This window comes from Megalops cyprinoides, chromosome 4 (assembly GCF_013368585.1).
Source record: "Megalops cyprinoides isolate fMegCyp1 chromosome 4, fMegCyp1.pri, whole genome shotgun sequence".
NCBI lineage: Eukaryota > Metazoa > Chordata > Actinopteri > Elopiformes > Megalopidae > Megalops > Megalops cyprinoides.
Window position 1 is genome coordinate 25,934,584 of NC_050586.1, and position 18,682 is coordinate 25,953,265.

Sequence of the window (18,682 nt, forward strand, 5' to 3'; positions counted from 1 at the left end):
TGCGTGGAAAGCTTATTCTTTTGTTGAAATGGCACTGAAAGCCATGAATATGAAATACCATTTTTACTTAAATATATTTTAAAAATTATATTTTATATTATGTAAAGAAGAAAAAATGTAAAATATAGAATAAGTTGGAACAGAGTGCATGTCAAACTCACAGGTTTCAGTAGAAGGAGGGAATTTCTCTACCTCCTGGTTTACCCTGTCTGTGTGTCTGTCTGTATGTCTGTCCTTCCTTGACATTTTCTTTTGCCTACCCCCAATCCTTCTACCTGAAACAAGAAACTGAAACAGATGCACATAAATATAAAAATATATCTCTGAAATACAATATTCAGTCCTGTAAGCCATCTTCTTGTGTCCCTTTCTGACTGTAACCTAACAATGCTGTATAACTCATTTAGAGAGTCAACCATTATTAAAACGCTGTACTATGACATTCAACATATAAGTTAATGTTTTACAGCATATATTATGAAATATATCAATTGTTTGCCGTTTTTATAGGTTTCACAAAATGTAATTATAGAATATACCATACCAATCACTTTTGTTTTCCAGTTATTTCCAATCATGTCTGGCTTCAGAAATGACAAAATAGCAAAATGTTATACCAAAACAAGCTTATAGCCTGCTATTTGACAAACTAGCAGCAGTCACTAAAGCTAGGCTGCCAGTTACAACAACTCTTAAGTTACAGTTTAGCTAGATATAATGCCCTATTTGGTAACTATTTATATGGCAGCAATTGTCTGGCAAAGTGACGCTGTTAGTACTTCCCAAAATATAAGGGCATGCACTGGTGAGGTGATCCCACAGCAGTTTGGAGATATTTGATGGTGTGGTGATGTCACTGTGGTGTGTAGGTCACTAATGATGTGGTGATGTCACTGTAGTGTGTAGGTTATTAACGATATCGTGTGATGATGTCACTGCGGTGTGCAACAGAAGACCAGGATTTGGTCCTTGGCTCTGACCTCCTCTGTAATCTCCCACTCGCGATGATGTTCTGCAGCGTATGTATGAGATCACTGCAATTGATATATTTTGTAATATATACAGTGTATTTTGTCACATATTGATAATGCCTTCCTTGCCTTTTGAATTTTATATTTTAATGTATGTGACTTCATGGTAACGAATATGGGAGCAGAGGAAGGAAGAAGAGGTGGAAGTGTTCTCTCCAAAACGCAGAGCAGATGTGTCTGATGTAAAATATGTAAAACTTTGTTTGAATAAATGTCTTGTTACTCTGGTCAACAGCTGGACTGTTCTCCTTGTGTATCTTTACAGAATTTAACAGCCAGCCAAACTCCATTCAACAGAACACATGGGAGTCAGGATATGGCATTCAAGCTTCGGTGCTTTATTGAGCTACATACTAATGCACTGAGTGAATAGGAGTGAAACTATAAGACAAAGATACAGAAAATATCATAAACAATATTATATTTTTACAGCACAACGCTAGCTGGATAACAGCTACGTAGTTGTCATAGCTACAGCATGGCTACTGGAAACATACGAGTACCTTATGTAGAAAAATATAGTGAATGGTTATATAGTACATTAGTTATACAAGTAAATGAAAAAGGTATGAAGTAACAAAGTCAGTGATAAGTAATACAGGGCTAAGCAATAACAGTAGTGGCTAGGCTAATCACTAGGCTAAGATAGCAATGCAGATGCTGTTTATCTACACAGCCATCAAAGAGAAGAAATATACAACATTTAATGTTCCAAACATACAAACTACAATCTGATGGACTCTAAATGCTCACAGATGATGCTCATAGTAACAGACCTGTGATTGACAACTCATAGCAACAAAACCGTGATTGATACTGAGAATAAAATGGCTTATTTCCTGTTAAGGTCAGAGGGCATGTAGTATTATTAATATTGAGCTGTCAAGATAAAAATCAAGACAAAAGGAATCAAATTCTCAAGTCTCAATAAGGACAGAACACTCCTCATCTGGTATCTGTGAAGATTCCACATATAGTAATTGATTAAGGGCTAGAGTTTAGTCCTGCTGCCTCAGAAGGAGAAAGGCCACAGAAACAGGCCTGATGGCATCTATGCAGACTTGCTAAAGAAAGCATCAGTCACACATAGAAGGGGAGAGGGCACATGTTTTGGGGAGGGGGCAGATTGAATAAGGAACAGGGCAGATTGTTCAGGGGAGGGGCAGATTGCTTGACGGAGGGGGAAGCTGGTCTGGCTCATGGCCTGTCTTTATCTTCTCTCTGTCTTTGCTGGTTCCAATTAACCAAAAATAACTAGAACATACAATTGTGTCAGAAAGCTGAAGATAAACCTGTTTGGTTCAAGGGAGTAGCTGTATGCCACAACCCCTTGCAGTGGATTTATGTGCCAGGTTCCTGATGGCAGAAATTCAATCACGTATTTAAATGTAGTTATGGCTAGGAAAGCATGTTCAGCATTCATACAGGGCCTGCGTTGCATGCCAATGTCTGAGACATAAATAAAAAACAGGAAGCCACATTTACCACAATGCCCCCTACTCTACAGTGGCTCTCAAGTGCAAAATACAAAAACAAAAAGAAAATGCAGAAACAAAAACTTGAGGTGCAGACTGAGGTATATTTTTGCACTTCAGAGCCACCATACAATGCTCTGTCAGACAGTTACAGAAACTAGGCCCCAAACCACTGAAGACTGAAAGTCTGACCCTGGCAGATTTTGTCTTGTGACAGTTTGTTTAAAGCCTCTGCCTATGAGAAACTTGAATTTGAGCATGTATAGAACATATAATATTCTATGTAATCCCTTGAGGTAAATGCTGTTGTTGGCATTTATACCAGTCAGGCCTCAGTACTTTCACAACAATAAACAATGTTAAGTCAACCAACCCCAGAAGGTAGGCCAAAAAATCTGAAAAACAAAAGAAGCTTTTTTTATCTTGTTTTTTGTTGTTTGGTTTGTAGAGACAGAAATCAGTCAGAAAATGGTACTCAGTAAACTCTTGGTAATCATACGACAAGTTCTTATTCCAGACTGATTAGATTACTGCTTGACCTAATGATGCAATCACACAATTAGTTACTTGCAGTGCAACACAGTTGAAAACCAGTTACTTCCAGTGCAATGCAAGTTGTTTGAAAGGACCATGATAAGCATGTGAGGTGTCATGAAAACTGAGTTAGGTGATTAAAAAACATTTCCAAATGTGTTATCAGTTATTCACTAACTTGAATCAATAATAGGTTGATGGCTGAGGGCACATGAAGGCTCCATCACGTAACAGTCCCTGCATTTCTGCATGCCACACATAGGAAGTAGATCATCCATATCACAGGTTACCTAGAGATGGTAACTTTAGATGGAGATCTAAAGTTGATCTTATTGTCTGGAATGATGGAACTAACGAAAAGTGCACACTGAACCGAGGAGTTCTCGTTTAAATCGTGTGCTTTTTAGACACGTGTTTACAGGTGCAGTTTGCAGGGTGAATTCTTTAGGTTGTGTGGCAGTCTCCCATGATGTCCCATACAAAAATATACTGAGAATGTATTTTAGAGGGTGGATTTTAGCTGTCAATACGTTGACAGCATCAAAACGGTTGCCATTTTGATATATTGCAATACATTTCTGCTTTGCAGCAATATATTTAAAATGTATTTGCAATATATTATTGAGCTAAACAGCTCAATAATATCAAATAATATAATATATATATTATATATATATAATCAAATCTTGCAATTGTGTAGGTTCTATAATGGTGGTTTGGTGTAAGCAGTATGCATTAGATAATATTTGTACTTTGTTTTGATCAATAACGCACAATTGTGGGAAGTATGCAAGACGCTCACATGCTCAACATCTTGGCTGGTATGAGCATAGCTGGCTAAATCAAATACTGAGCTCAGCTACCTAATTCAAACCCTGAGCACAGATAGCTAAATCAAACAATATCAGTGAACTCTCTTTCCTACAGTAAAATTATTGATGATTCATGCCTATAGGCTTCAAAGCTCACTAATTCATTCAGTTACATTTTGCCAATACTTACACAGTTTTCTTCAATTGTTTACACACTGGAACAGGTACTGTGGACATGATGAAAAGTCGGAGCTCACATATCAACAACTTAGACTATTTTTGCGAAACCCTTTTTTGCTTGTATTCACTCAAATTGCAGTTTTAGCAAAGCAATTCACACATATTGCATACATTCCAAATTTTCATGACAAAATCCCATGCCATGTGTTCATTTGGAAAGCCTATTTTAAAAATTGCCCGTTGAGCTCATTCACAATTTATTTGAACAAACACAAATAAGTTCCAACCACATAATTAAGGTATAACGTAATGAAATGTAATATGTAACCTATTATATATAAATTTACATTTCTTATGTAAATGCTTCTCAAAAGGTCAGAGGATGAGATGTACTGTAAAACTGTCTGTCTCTGGGTTTCTTGGTTCAAAAACCCCCATGTACAGCAGCACAGGATTTTTATTCATTTTTATTTCATGCAAAATAAATAAACCTGAAAACCACAAGTAAGAAACGTGTGGTACTTACTGGTAAATGTTATCAGTCTATGCAGTACCAGCTACTTGGATTCTCTCATTTTTAATGTCTAAGCATTAGTCAGGTGAAGATGTATTCTTGATTCACATCAATTTTTGACTGAAACTGAGCTGGCCAAGTTGAAACTGAGTTGGCATCTGTCACCATTCTGCTAGGCAGCATACTGTAGCTACAATGTATCTTATTGTGTATTTTTAACCAGACACAGCTAAATAGCAAGCATAGCTGTTTGGCAGCTATGCCATGCTAGTTATCATGATCTCAGAAATAGGTCTGGCAGATGGCTTGGCACGTAACCTTTGAAGTGCAGATCTGTTATGACAGATCTTTTGTATAAAATGATACAAAGGGGTGTACGTACGTAACCACTGTTCTTATCATATTCCATAAGATGTACAATACTCCATCTGATAATAAAATTTGCATTATCAGTAATAGAGGGGTACAGAGACGTCATTATCTGTACCTGTATCTGTATCGATTCAACCGACAAAATTATCTGTATCTGTATTCGGACAGTAGACCGGAAGTGGGCGTGGTTTATACCCTAAATCACGTTAAATAGGGCAAATGTTGTATTTTCTAACCTAATTTTTATTGGCGATGCAATTGTTGTGCCTTCAAAGCATCAAATTGATTTAATATTGGCATCTAATTAATTATGAAATATATTTCCATATCCTCATACTGTACTTTTAATCTTTTTTTTTTTTTTTACTAAACTAAGGTGGGGGCGACTGCAGAATATAGCGATCACTTTTCAATAATGTGTAGTAAATGTAACGACCTTCGACTGTTAACACATAGAGCTAAAAACTACAGGTTGTAAGGTTCATTTTGATGTAGGTATCGGTTGCGGGGGCGACTACAGAATATAGCGATCACTTTTCAATAATGTGTAGTGAATTAAACGACTAGTTAGTGAAATCAAAGCCCTATATTACAAAGAGAATGGACATTTTTATCTTGTGGCCATCCACAATGATATGAATCGATTTAAAGAAACATAATGGCTGACGCACAGACATGTCAATCATAGATTTTTTCCCGAATAATAACGAGCAACTTCGGGTAGAAGAAATGTCAGTTTCCATCGCATTATTTGTGCTTTCCCGAATAACGTATTCGGATTCGGGTACCTCCCCAAACAGTAACACTGTCACAGTAACACTTACATTTCAGTTACCTACATCAGCAGGCATTTTCTCTTGTTGGACCACTGACACAGTGGACATTCAACGCACCTGCCTGTTAACTATTACATACACCACATCACCATTACCTACACCAGCGTTTCTCAAACCTCTCCTGGAGTACCCCCTGCCCTGCAGGTTTTAGATCTCTCCCTGCTCCAACACAGCTGATTCAAATGATCCACTCGTTATGTACTCCTGAAGCTGCTTAATAACAAACTGATCGTTTGAATGGAGCAGGGAGAGATCTAAAACCTGCAGGGCAGGGGGTACTCCAGGAGAGGTTTGAGAAACGCTGACCTACACCAATCATGTTTGTCTGTAAATAACATCCCTGTCTGCTAAATCCAGGTGGGTACACAAAATGTATAATCCAAACTCTTCTGTACAATCTGACCAGTTATGAGCCATTTTAAATAATTCAGTTTACATAATGACTCAGTACTGCATGACCTAACTGATATATCTGAGACAAGAGTACTAATGTTTCCTGGTTTGCTGCAGACTACATTTTTAACAAGTCAAATGTCCAGTCTGTTATGGAACTCCTGTTCCCCATCTGTGGTTTGGAGGGCCTACCATTTCAAAGGTGTCCAGCATACTTCTTGCCATGACAAAAGCATATACTGCTCCCTTCATTATGAGCGGAGATGTCGCCATCTTCCACCATGCATGTGCCATTTGCATCACATTAATTCAAGCTAGAGTTTTGTACTATGTACACCCAGGAATAGAGTGAGAAGATATGACATCTCGTATGTTAAATATATATTGTGTACGCACGGATGTGTGTAGGCACCAATTTTTATACTTTTGTGTACGAGACACAAAATATATCAGTAAATAAAGTGCTCTGGCGTCTTCAAGTTGTTCATGTACAGGTCCATAGAAAAAATCTCATAACACAAGTAAACATTAAAAAACAAAAACATTTTCCAGAGGAACATTACCCACCAAACTGCCCAAATTTGAACCAAAAAGAGGCTGGGAATTTTACAATTCAGCTTGGCTTTTGCATCAAAAGTGAGGCACTTTGTCACAATCTTTAAAAAAAAAAAAATCAGTCCAATCAATGGACAAAAACTGATTACGCCGTTATTGCCATTTCTTGCTCTTGTTCCTTGTGTTCTTTCAGTATTGCATTACTGCTTTAAAGCAATTCCCTGTTCTGACCTCAAATCAATCATATACATAATGAGAATGTTTCATTCTGATTGTGATGAATAACTAACCATGCTCAAGTGTCTCCATTGTTTGCATTTATGAATACTACTTTATTAATAAACTTATTTGAACATTGTTATATCATTAGGAAGGGGACAATATTGCACGTTAAGTAATTCAAGAGCCCCGATTCTTTCATAAACACACACACACAGTGCAGTGCTGCAGGGCTGGGAAGGGTGGGAGCGTGATGACAGAGGCCTCTGCTCCAGAAGGGAGTTGGGAAGGAGACATGCTGTAAGTATATGGCGGTCAGATGCAACGTTTTGCATTCTACATTCAACATTCTACTACATGGATGAAACCATGGAGATGGGCCTTTCTGAGATGAAAAAAGCCAATTGGCAAAATCGCAGGCTGACTGCACAGATGAACTCTTTCTGGCCCACAAAGTGGAACCTGTCATGTTACCAGAATTGCCCAGAATTGTTGGAATTGTCCAGACTTGTGTCCAGTTTCAGGGACACAGCAAACAAGTCCACAAATACCTAAAGTCAAAAATGCATACCTTGGATCACTTCCAAATGGTAGAACAGATGGAGCCAGTGTTTGAGACAGGGCCATGATGTCATTCTGCCCCAGAACTCAGACACACCTTCTCTGGGCATATCCACCACTCCCACTCCACCCTGAGTGACAATGTCCTGACATCAAGACATGACATCACCACAAAAATGTGATGTCCCAGTTAAGACCTCTGCAAATCTCACCTGCTCATAAAAGCAAGCTTGATTAGATCTCTATGACTACTGGATATTCTGGGTTTCCTAAATTATATTTGTAATAGGCAACACATACTGTGGATCTGCATTATACCACATTCATAATTATTTAATATATATGCCATTCGATTTGGAAAGGCAAATAAGAAAATGTATTTTTTTATGCCTTATAAATTTCTAGGCATAAAAGATAACATACGCTTTGTTGTCAAACAGGAAGCCACAAAAGTTGTGACACACATGGGACAAACTCACATGGTGCCTAAAGTGATAAGAGATGAGGAACTGAGACTGCCACAAACCATGTGCTGACAGCGGTTATTCCTCATCTGGCTAGTGGGCTTACTCTGTAACTGAAAGGACCCTTACCCTTGTTTTTAGAAAACAGACTTTTTTTGAAGGAAAAATCATTAACCAATGTGATAAATGCAACAAGGATTCAAATAAAATGGCTTACAAAAGAAAAACAATAGGTCATGAGTCATTAGTAAAGAAATTATTATTGAAACATTTGCTGATTTATACAATATTGCAGGTGGCAGTGTGCAAATAGTGAGGTCTTGCAGAAATATGTACAGTTACTCTTACCCATAAACCCCAACCTGTCCCAGGATAAAAAACCTTTAAGAAAGACATTCAAGATAAGATTGTAAGCTGTGCATATCACCCTGGATATGAGTGTCCGCAAAGCAACTATAATGTAATAAACAGTTAATTTGTTAACCACAATATTATGAAAGTGCTATGACTTAATGGCACTGAATCTACATACTTCATTCAAGTTTAATGTAATATGTACATGTGTTTACACATACTCTCCTGTAAAAGCATACAGTGCAGCATTATTCAACAACTAGTTACGAGACAGGGACAAAATGTCTGTGCAGAGCTTTGTGAACTGCCAATAAAAATGCACTTAAAAGACACTCAGTGAGGAATGAGTATGCTAGCTATACCGGAGTTGTTTCCACAGATCCACTTAATCTGTAAATCATGTGTACCTGAGACATTTCCATTGACACCCCTTGGCTGTAGACCAGGTATACCCGAGATGGACAGGAGGCATATCCATGGCAAACTGACCCACCAAACAGGCCCAGCCCTGATAGGGCAGTAGTGGAATTAATCAGGTTAATACTGCAAAATACCACAGCCTGGCACTTTTAGCATACTCCTAGCCATGGTATTGCTAACATATTTCATGTTAGAAAATGAATATTTAGATCCTGGACTGCATGGTGGGTCTAACCATAATCAGCATAAATCCTTCCTTTGTGGTCCTTCCAAAAGAGTCAAATCAAAAGCACAGGCAACAGGATGTCTTTCTCATTCATACACTAGAGAGCAGCTGCACAAAGTTAGCCAGCAAACCCACTGCTTATATCCAGACAAAAACTGGCCTAATCTGGTTCAGATCAAGTTTAGCTTTCAAGTCTAAGAATGTTCTGGGGTCAGCAGCATTTGAGCATTGGGTGACACTCAGTGGAATAAAGCCAGCATGTTGGGTAGAATGCCAGGCCTGCAGCTGAGGGGGGCCAGTGGAAACAACACTATAGATGTGAATGTTATTGTCACTCACTGCAGTGACCACTGTACTCATGCAGGAGTGTAAGTCACAACGAATTCAACTGCCAATTCAGTACATGATACACCCACATTAATGTGACTACAGTTCATTCTGCAAATAACCCAACAGTCCAGTGAGAAAAGTGCCTGTTGGAGTCACACGGTGCCAGAGAGCATTGAGACGAGCAGCTCCTGCCATCATAGCCACCTGTATCCCAGGCAGAACAAACATAAGTTGTTCCGCTGCTGTGGGCTCCAGATGACATGCCTTAACTGAACTGCTCTGGGGGGATTGTGATGCCATGGTGGATCAGAAGCTAAATCAATGCCTTCAGGGCCTGGTGCCGCAGGTACTTCTCTAAGCAGCGAACTGCGAATGGATCCATGTCTGTGTCAAACTTATTGGCAAACAGGTGGTGTTGCTGCAGCATCCAGCCAAGGTCTCCTGCCCCGTAAACACACACAGCCCGTACATGCCTCCCGCTGCAGGGCGGGTACATTGCCCCTTTGGATTGCACACCTTCAAAAAACTGCCATTTCACTAGCCTGGCAATGGAGTTCACATCTGTTACATCATACCTGAAATTGCTTGGGATTGAGCCCGGGGTGCTAGGCATCCTCTGTAATGTTGCCCAGAGGAACTCGTCCGGGCTGTAGCCATCTTTAGCCCACTCAATGAATTTCAGGGCTTTTGGGTCCTTGAGGACAAATCCCACAAAGTCTCTGGTGACCACGATGTAGGCCCCCCCACAAAAGACAGGGATGTCAATTGGTGGGGGGTCTTTGTCCTTGTTCGTTCTCTCTAAGACACCTTTTACAACCTCATGGTGCTTCTTCCATCTCACTTCCTTGCCCGCTGGTGTTTTTTCGGTTTCCAGGCTATTCTTTCCTTTCAGGGCCTTCAGCTTCCTGACTATTTCCAGGTTTGTTTTTAAGGGAAAGTCCTGGCCACAGAGGTTCAGAAAGTACTTCCAGGTGGTGTTCCTGCTGTATAGGTCTTTCATGCAGTTGATGTCTGCCTGCACTCTGCTCCAGCTAGCGTACACTACGTTTTCCAAACGGCTGGAGATGAAGACATTTTCAAAGCAAGAGGTGATTCTCAGTACAGCTGACAGGAACGAAGGTGGAGACTTTTTGTCCACATGGATACAGTAAAAATTCTGAGGTGCATAAATACTTCTCAGCAGCCTCTCAAAAGTCTGTATCTTGTGATGGATGACGATTGAGTAGGCGATAGGAAACTCTTCTTCCTCTTGGGTCAGGGGGGTAGTCAGGTATTTACGCATCTGTATGAATTTGTCACAGTCTCTGGCTAACTCAATGAACTGCTCATCCGTGGTCCGAATCTTCTTCCTAAAATCGACGGTGATTGACAGAATCTTTGCTTGTTCAATCTCTTCTGGGTCCTGCTGTAGGATCTTTGTGCAGTTGCACTTATCCTCTGGCTCAATGTCAGTGAAATCCAGCCAGCTGTGGTCTATTGTTAACTTTATCCTCATATGAATGACACAACATGCAAATGAAGCAAAGGCCACCAACAGCAGGAATTTTTTCCATCCCCTGCGTGTGGGTAGTATCCTAAACTTCCTAAACATTTTATTCCAAGGGAAGTGGCTACCCTTGGGTCTGTATCACCTCCAATCTCAAAATGGCTGGGAATTCTGAAAAAAGAACAACAGTTGGATCAAACAACAATTACATCCAGGTGCAATCAAAAGTTTCATTTTACATTTTTTTTTACAGCAGTTGGGAGATTAAGGTGATTTGCTCCATTTTAAATGGCTGTCATATTCTTCAATAACATAAGCATCTCTATCTTGAAAAGGGCACACATATTTAAAAATTATTTCTGTAAAGGCGTCTTTCATACCCAAGGCCAGGTTCAGGCTAACCTCACTATATGGTAAGACACTTGTGATTTTACTTGCAGTTCTGCTTACAACACACAACCTGATGGGGGTAGCTGTAGCCATCTAGTTCCTGTTACAAGGCCACAAACAACAAACTTAAACACACAGCACTGATGCAGATTTTTTTCAAGGTTTCAAAGTACTTGTGCTCAGAGCACCAATTTTTTCTTCAAATGACCACCCCTTACTCTTGAACTGCTAGCTAGATACAGTAGATTTTGGTCAGCTATTACATTATAATTTGTTTATGTGGCACATACACTCTAGGTAAATCTTTGTTTAATCAATGAACGAATTAACCAACTGACTCTAGGTTCTGAATGAAAGCAACCAACACACAAATAAGTGGTTGAATTTCACTGGCATCCAGAATTCCTGACACAGGCCACCTAGGCCCTCTGGATATATGGATGGTCAGATCCAAGAAATTTTCCTGTTTCACAAAATGCCTTTTTATGCTTCAAGCCACAGCACACAAGCCTTGAATGCCCATTTCTGCTAAAAACCTCTCTGTTCTGTGTCACTGAAGGAACTTTTATTCTGTCAAAAATTATCTACAAACAAGAAGCTTATGTGATTGAAGTATCTGATGGCAAACTATACCAAACTACCCAACCACTAGTTTGAAAAAGATCTAGGAACAATCACACAAATTTTTGGGTGGCTAACTTGTGTGTTCCTAGGTCTGAGGACTTCATATTTTTAATGAGGATTGAAAAAGTGGACTGCAGAAGCCATTTCAAGCCAAGTTCGGTTCTGTTTTAAATAACAGTACAGCTAGAATGCAAAGTTGACTAATCGCATCACATGGCCAGAACTACCCTTTTATGAAGGTATGTTGAAATGCATAAGTTTTTTTCCCCCCTTCAGAGTTATAGATGCAAGAAAGAGGCTACCAGTATTCTTAACCAAAGCAGAGACCACTCCAGGCTTGATGAAGTGGTAGACAGAGTACAAGCTACAGGGAGAATGACAAGCCTAGCAGAGCTAAAGGATGTTCAGCTGTTTATCTAGGGCTCTGCTTATAGCATGAGATTCAGCTAAAGTATACTACATATTATTAAATCAAAGGTTGAACATACTACAAGGTTCTTAAGATGGAAGTACCTTCATTCAAATAACTTGAAGTGTCTAGAATATGGTGTCATGTGTCACATCACCTGTAGGTGGCAAGATGAATATATTCTGGCTACACATGTTGTAATGTAGCCAGCTATCAGGCCACCTACTCAGATTACAAAGACCTTGACAGCTAATTATAAATTACAACAAGAGATTAACTGTTTGAAAGCAGACACATTCATGTGATAGGCAGAACTCATTTGCATTCACACAAGACAAATTAGCTAGCTCACAAACCAACACATCCTGGAGACTAGCAATGTTTTCATCACAGAGAAGACAAAGAAGCAACAAGCTTACGTTTTTTAGAGTTCCAAGCACCAGTATAATGAAGCTCAAAAAAAAAAAAAAAAAAGACGCAGATAATTTCAATCCACAAGTCACACATTTGCCTAGCAAAGGTTCTTATCCAGAGCCACCTACTTATTTTAAAGATGGCAAATTTACATGCCTAGATAGTGGAGGGTACCCTGCTCAAGGGTACACCAACAAAACCCCAAACATTTTGAGCCCTGGCTGTGTCCATATAACAAAGGTAACAAGCAACACCTGAGCTGATCAGTCTCAATCAGTCTCAGTTGCGCAGGTGCCTGAGGCTGCAGCTACCCCAGGTCCTAAAACCTGCAATGTTGCAGGAGACAGCAGATGTTCAACACCATTAAAAAATGCTTTCCATACTTCCACATAGTGTCAACATACTCACACACAGTCTTAATTTACTCCTATGCTCTGCAACATGTCTTGTAAGCTAAAACTATGTTCACGTATGTTGTTTTATGGAGTATGTAATAGGTGGGAGATGACTGTGCTCTGTGACTCTATGAAGGTCCTAAGGCTGCTCCAACAGGAACACCACTCTCATTATGTTAGTCTAACTTTGGTTTGCATTCACAGGAGTAGCAGCAGTTTTGTGTGTTCAATTGGTCCTGTTTTATGAATATTTCACTATACTAACAATAGTTCTTTCATTCCAGGGGCGTTTCTGGCTATTGAAAAGATCAGGGGTTAAGTCAAGTTTGCCTGGGGCTTGTCTTTTTTTTTTTGAAGGGAGAACGGCATCGGTAGGTTGGGGAGGTTATATCCACCTTTATAATAAATATTATCATACCTTCGGACGCTGCAAGTCAAGCTCCGCCCTGTTGCACAGTCTTTCTGTTGTTTTTTGCTATAAACACCTCCTTTTTCAGGGCAAAAATATTCGGGGCTACGGCCCTGAATGATCTGACCTAACAACACCACTGATTCCTTCATTGAAAACAGTCAAGGACACACAGCATATGATACCGGTTCTTCAGCTTCTTTTTGTCTCAGTTCATAAATATTAATATTCATGCAAATAAGTGTATATTTGAATAAGTAACAGAATACCTGCCACAGTGTCTGTCAGTGTTCTGGGTCTGGGCATAATGCAGAACTGCATGTAAATCCCACACATCCACATATTGACTTTCTACCATACACCTACGGGACAAAACTAACTTTCATTTACATAGGGAAGCTTTCAGACACATGAATTATATTTGTGATAACAACTGAAGTACTATTCTTGTTTTTTGTCACTCTGGTCAACCTCAGTGTATTTTGAGTTACACATGTAATGATGCCGGCTAGTGCTGGGCAGATCGACACCAAAAATATCAATGTTGTTTGTATGTATGCATTTCATAAAATATTTGTTAAATCCAGCCCTGACAGTAAGTACAAAGGATTGGTCACTACATAGTATTTGAAGTCTGTATGCACTTTGGATTTGAAATGATACACTAATTGTGGGAGCAGTGTTTACCACAAGTCTTTGGACAAACTAACATTATATGATATCATTATAGATCAATAAAGTGATTATGTTTAGCACAATAACTGGCTGAAGACTGTGACTCATAGACCTCACCGGATGCTGGGTATCTCCCCTGTTGATGTTCTGCCAGGCCTCTACTGTAACCATCTTCAGTTCCTGCATGTGTCAGAATTTTTTTTTGCCTATAGCCTTGCTTTAGTATATTATATTCAGATCAGGCGAGTGTCAGGCAGGTCTTTTATCTATATCTTATGGTGTACCTGATCAAGTTTCGCCAGGGTTGTTTTCTGTTTATGGTACTCTTTGACATATCAATGCCTATATCATTTGAAGTGTTCCTGTTTTGTTGAGGCATTGTTAGGGAGGTATCTTCACAATTTTAAGTATTCCTCAGTCATCATTCCTTGGTCTACCAGGTTGTGTGCCATTTCTTAGCTCACTTGTGCTTTCTTCCTTCTTAATGATGTTGGCTATGCATTGGCTATGCCTCATGATGACCAACTCTACTTGCATTGACACTTATTTGGTCCTTATGTTGTCAGTGGCCAGCATTAGACTCCAAAAGTAGATGCAAAGACTAAAATCAAGACTAGACATTGACAGCTTTTGTGTGCATGCCCTAACAATGCAAACCAACACACCTTATGAAAGACAGTTGTGTCCAAATACTTGTGATACCATAAAATGGGGGGACTACGCACAAATCCTGCTGTAACTTCAAAACAGTTCATTCATTATCGATACCCTCAAATTAAAACTGCTAGTCTGCATTTTAACTTAGTCATTAGTCAACTTAGCCACTGCATCATTTCAAATCCAATACAGAGAGTACAGAGCCAAAACAACATATAGTTCACTTCCCAAATGACTTAGTTCACATGTATGTGTATGATGTGTAGTGATGTTTATTCCTATATCCATATAGCTGTGTATATGTATATATGTGTGTTTATTTACAGTACCACTTGATTAAGGTAATGAGAAATATGTATTCAAAGACATGTTGATCCGAAGACTTATGCATAAATTCTTGAAATTTGTTTTAGACAAATATAAATTAAGTTGATGCCTATGTTAAAAAAAAAAAAGATGACAGAGACAAACTCATGACACTCTCCATAGCTCACAAACAGTGAAATATGTTGCTATTGAATACCATTCTGTATATTTAGGTAAATAGCTAAGGTTTAAACAGTTTACATAAGTCATTTTCCTTCAGGTAGCAAGGCTAGCTTAGTTTAGCTACGAATAACTCATTTTGATGTTTCACATGTTTTCAGATGGAGAAATGCCACTATTCCTCACAATATTCAAATCATAAATCATAGAAACGTTCCTGGCCCTTTAAAAGTTCAATTTCTGCAATTAATATTAGACAGTATCAGTATGGGTATTGGTATCAGTATCAATACTGATGATACATCACATTACTTGTTCCTGTATCGGAACTGGTAATTTCACTCATCCCTAATGCAGATTCTGTCAGTGAAAGGTTCACTTTCACAACCAAGTTTGACTTTGCCAGTAAAATTAGCATAACAGGAAGACTGGGTGAAGCACGGATAACGTTAAGCCAAGGCCACTGAAGTTGCATAATTTATAGTATCAGCCTTGGGGGATGAATTGTGGATTGTTGCTGCACATGAAGGATTTTTGCATAGTTCTCACTTATTTTGATAAAACCGAGGAAATGTTCATGCATTTATTGTCATGCTCTCAAAATATGTTGTACCGTTGTGACTGTGGTCTTCATCGGGGCACTCGACACCCTCACATGAAGCACTCATATGTTTCAAAGAAATTAGTATTAATTAATATTGAGACTGGCCACCCTGGTAAACGCTTGCGTTTCAGGCATAAAGTAGGCTAACCTTCTATGTGTGCCTTACACAGCCAGCAGCAAACCTGTTGCAGTGTCCCCTATGCTGTGAATGTACAGACCCACTAAACCGTTTGTTCTTTCCCTTAACACGTGTTTAGGATTTAAGATAACGAATACCCACCCTACAAACCTGCAGCCATGGAGATGCATATCTGGGAGCGGGTATGAATCAGGCCTATGGATTGGGCCTATATTTACTCTAAAGCAACAGATCACACCTAAAGAATTTTCTTCCTTAACACTTTGCACTTAGCACTTGAGTGCAGATAATTGGGTTCCTTGGCAGATTCAAAATAAAAGAATACAATTACCCCACTGCACTCAGGGGCGTGTGCCACGTTTCAGATATAACTACTGCAGTGCAATATAGATGTGTGTAAAAACAATTAATAGTAGGCCTACATTATTATGATAGAAAGCCAGCGAAATGATGTTGACACGTGGGGAATACACCGGATAAACTTCAAACGAATGAAAAAACGATTGTTCGGCGCGAGTTTGACATTAAAGTAGTTCTCTAATTCTGTAATTACAACTTGAATGCGTCATGGCCGTTTCATATTATGCGATTGCCACGCTGATACACATTTTAACATATGCTATGCAAGGGAGATAATGCCGAGATACTCTATCCATCGATTTCGCTCAGGACTTAATTATATGAAGCTCGTTTTTTAATTTCTAAAGTCTGTCGTATTACACAACTAGCGTTGTTTGAACTCAGATCGGCGTATAGGTCAGTCTGTTTCAGAAACTTTACACGGTTAGCTCTCCGCGAGCCCCCTACCTGATCGCAAACCTACACCTGCGGCTCTAATGATGAAACGGTAACTGAGCTGGTGATATTTAGCTAAACCACACGGAACTGAATCGCTATCGTTCAAAAGAACAGGGCGTCTGGTTTCATAACTGGGATATTGGTTTGCCATCTATAACTTGTAAATGCAGTAACGCTTCATAATTGCATTAGTCTAGCAGCACTAATTGTAGTTGTGACAAAGACGTTACAAAGCGGCTTCCTGCATAAGCTACTGCACACTCAAATAATCGGTACGACGGCGTACATCTTCAGTGTAAACCAAATTATGCATTTAATCAAGTATCATGAGACAAAATGCGTTTATAAAAATTACAAGTATATCGACTTGAAACCGACCGTGTTCCAGTGCGAGGAATCGTCCGTTTTAAGCTGCGGGGAAAAAAACGGACTGGAGCTCCAAATGCCAGGCTGGATATAGAAAAGGCGTGCAATAAGCACCAGTTTATGCATTGGTTTCAGCTGTTACTCATACGTCACTTCTTGCATTAAAACAACAATGACAGCAAATAGAACGCGCCTCAGGGCACTGTATTGAAAGACAGTGGATCTGGTATGCTACGCCGCAGAAACAGCATATCGTGTGTAAATTAAATAAACTCTAATACAATTAAACGTTTATTAAACGAAATGAAACGGTAAATTAATCACACACAAAAAATTTATCATTTCCATATCATTTCCATTGGCTGGTGCATGCTAGACGTATGTGTGAAACAGCCATCTTAATACTGAAATATGTATTTCATTCACGTCCCTGTCAGAATTTAGCAAAACCTGCCTATTCGGAACATTTTTCAGGGTAGCATATTTAAAACTTCCGCGATGCAAACATTCCATGGCACCATATACAGTATCTGTATGACACTGACACTTTTTCATAAATTTAACTTTCTGAGAAAGTTTTGAATAACATAAATCGAAAATCTATAGATTTTAATTGAACAATGAATTGAACAGAATCTGTCCGACTGCACATCTCTCAACCGCGTAGAAAATTTTTGAGGGATAGGCTACCAGGTGGGAGTTTCATATGACTACATTTCTGCTATTGCGTGCTGTCTATGGTCATTTCATACATAAAGAATACTTTATGAGGCCGCTGCGTCTGTTTGAGTCAAAGCCGCGCAGGAAAAGCCAGAGATACGAGGTTGTCGTACCTCTGTGAAGAGAGGATGGTGCGGTGAAGTGAAGGGTCGTGACTCGTGGACGCTGATGGTTCTCTGTAGTAATCACGTAATTTGGCAGGCTGGTCGTTCTCTGCTCCGAAGCTGTCGGGGCTCGCCTTCCCGTGTTAAAAGTGGATGTTATGATGCTGAACATCTAATCATTTTATGTAATAATGTCCGGAACATATATTTAAGCCAACCGAAAAGCTGTTATACAATTGTATTATATATTGTTACTATATATTGTATTATGTAATTGTATGTACAATTGTAGTTTTATTAATATAGAGTTTAATTAAATAGAGCTCTGTCCCCTTGAAGTCTCCTTGTTCCACTCTTTAGAATCCTTTGTGTAACAGCAGCAAAATTTACAGTTTATGTAAATAAATGATTATGGATTAACAAAATGAGGTTAGAACTACATGTCCACAAGGTTGATTCATTTATTGCCGATGAGACTGATTTATTAATTGATTATAATTATTAATATTCTGTAGATCAAAAACCTGAAATGCTCAAGGTGGGAACTTACCAGAAATTTGTCAAAAAGCCTTCTCCAAAAGCCAGAAAGACAGCACCGCGTATTGTACCATTCTTGAAGGTAAATCTTAACGACTCATCCTTCCAGGAAATCCTGCCTCTTGAATGGCAATTTGTGATTAGAAGGACGTACCGCACTATACCTATATCCTGTCTTCAAACCTTGCCTCTC

General features: G+C 39.2%; 1 protein-coding gene across 2 annotated transcripts; it reads right to left on the reverse strand.

Annotated features, from left to right (window-relative positions):
* Positions 1–8,572: 8,572 nt before the first annotated feature.
* On the reverse strand, positions 8,573–18,608 carry LOC118776808 (beta-1,3-galactosyl-O-glycosyl-glycoprotein beta-1,6-N-acetylglucosaminyltransferase-like). Of its 2 annotated transcripts, XM_036527381.1 has the most exons (3): positions 18,503–18,608; positions 17,962–18,086; positions 8,573–10,933 (listed from the first exon to the last, which is right to left on the reverse strand). In XM_036527381.1, the coding sequence occupies exon 3, from the start codon at positions 10,865–10,867 to the stop codon at positions 9,590–9,592; it is 1,278 nt and encodes a 425-aa protein (XP_036383274.1). In that variant the 5' UTR covers positions 10,868–10,933; positions 17,962–18,086; positions 18,503–18,608; the 3' UTR covers positions 8,573–9,589. The 2 variants fall into 2 exon arrangements, with proteins under 2 accessions (XP_036383274.1, XP_036383275.1); XM_036527382.1 differs by lacking the exon at positions 17,962–18,086.
* Positions 18,609–18,682: the final 74 nt, after the last annotated feature.

What these genes read in the sequence shown, in the direction of transcription:
- LOC118776808 (XM_036527382.1), bottom strand. Translation starts at nt 10,867, where the DNA reads ATGTTTAGGAAGTTTAGGATACTACCCACACGCAGGGGATGGAAAAAA.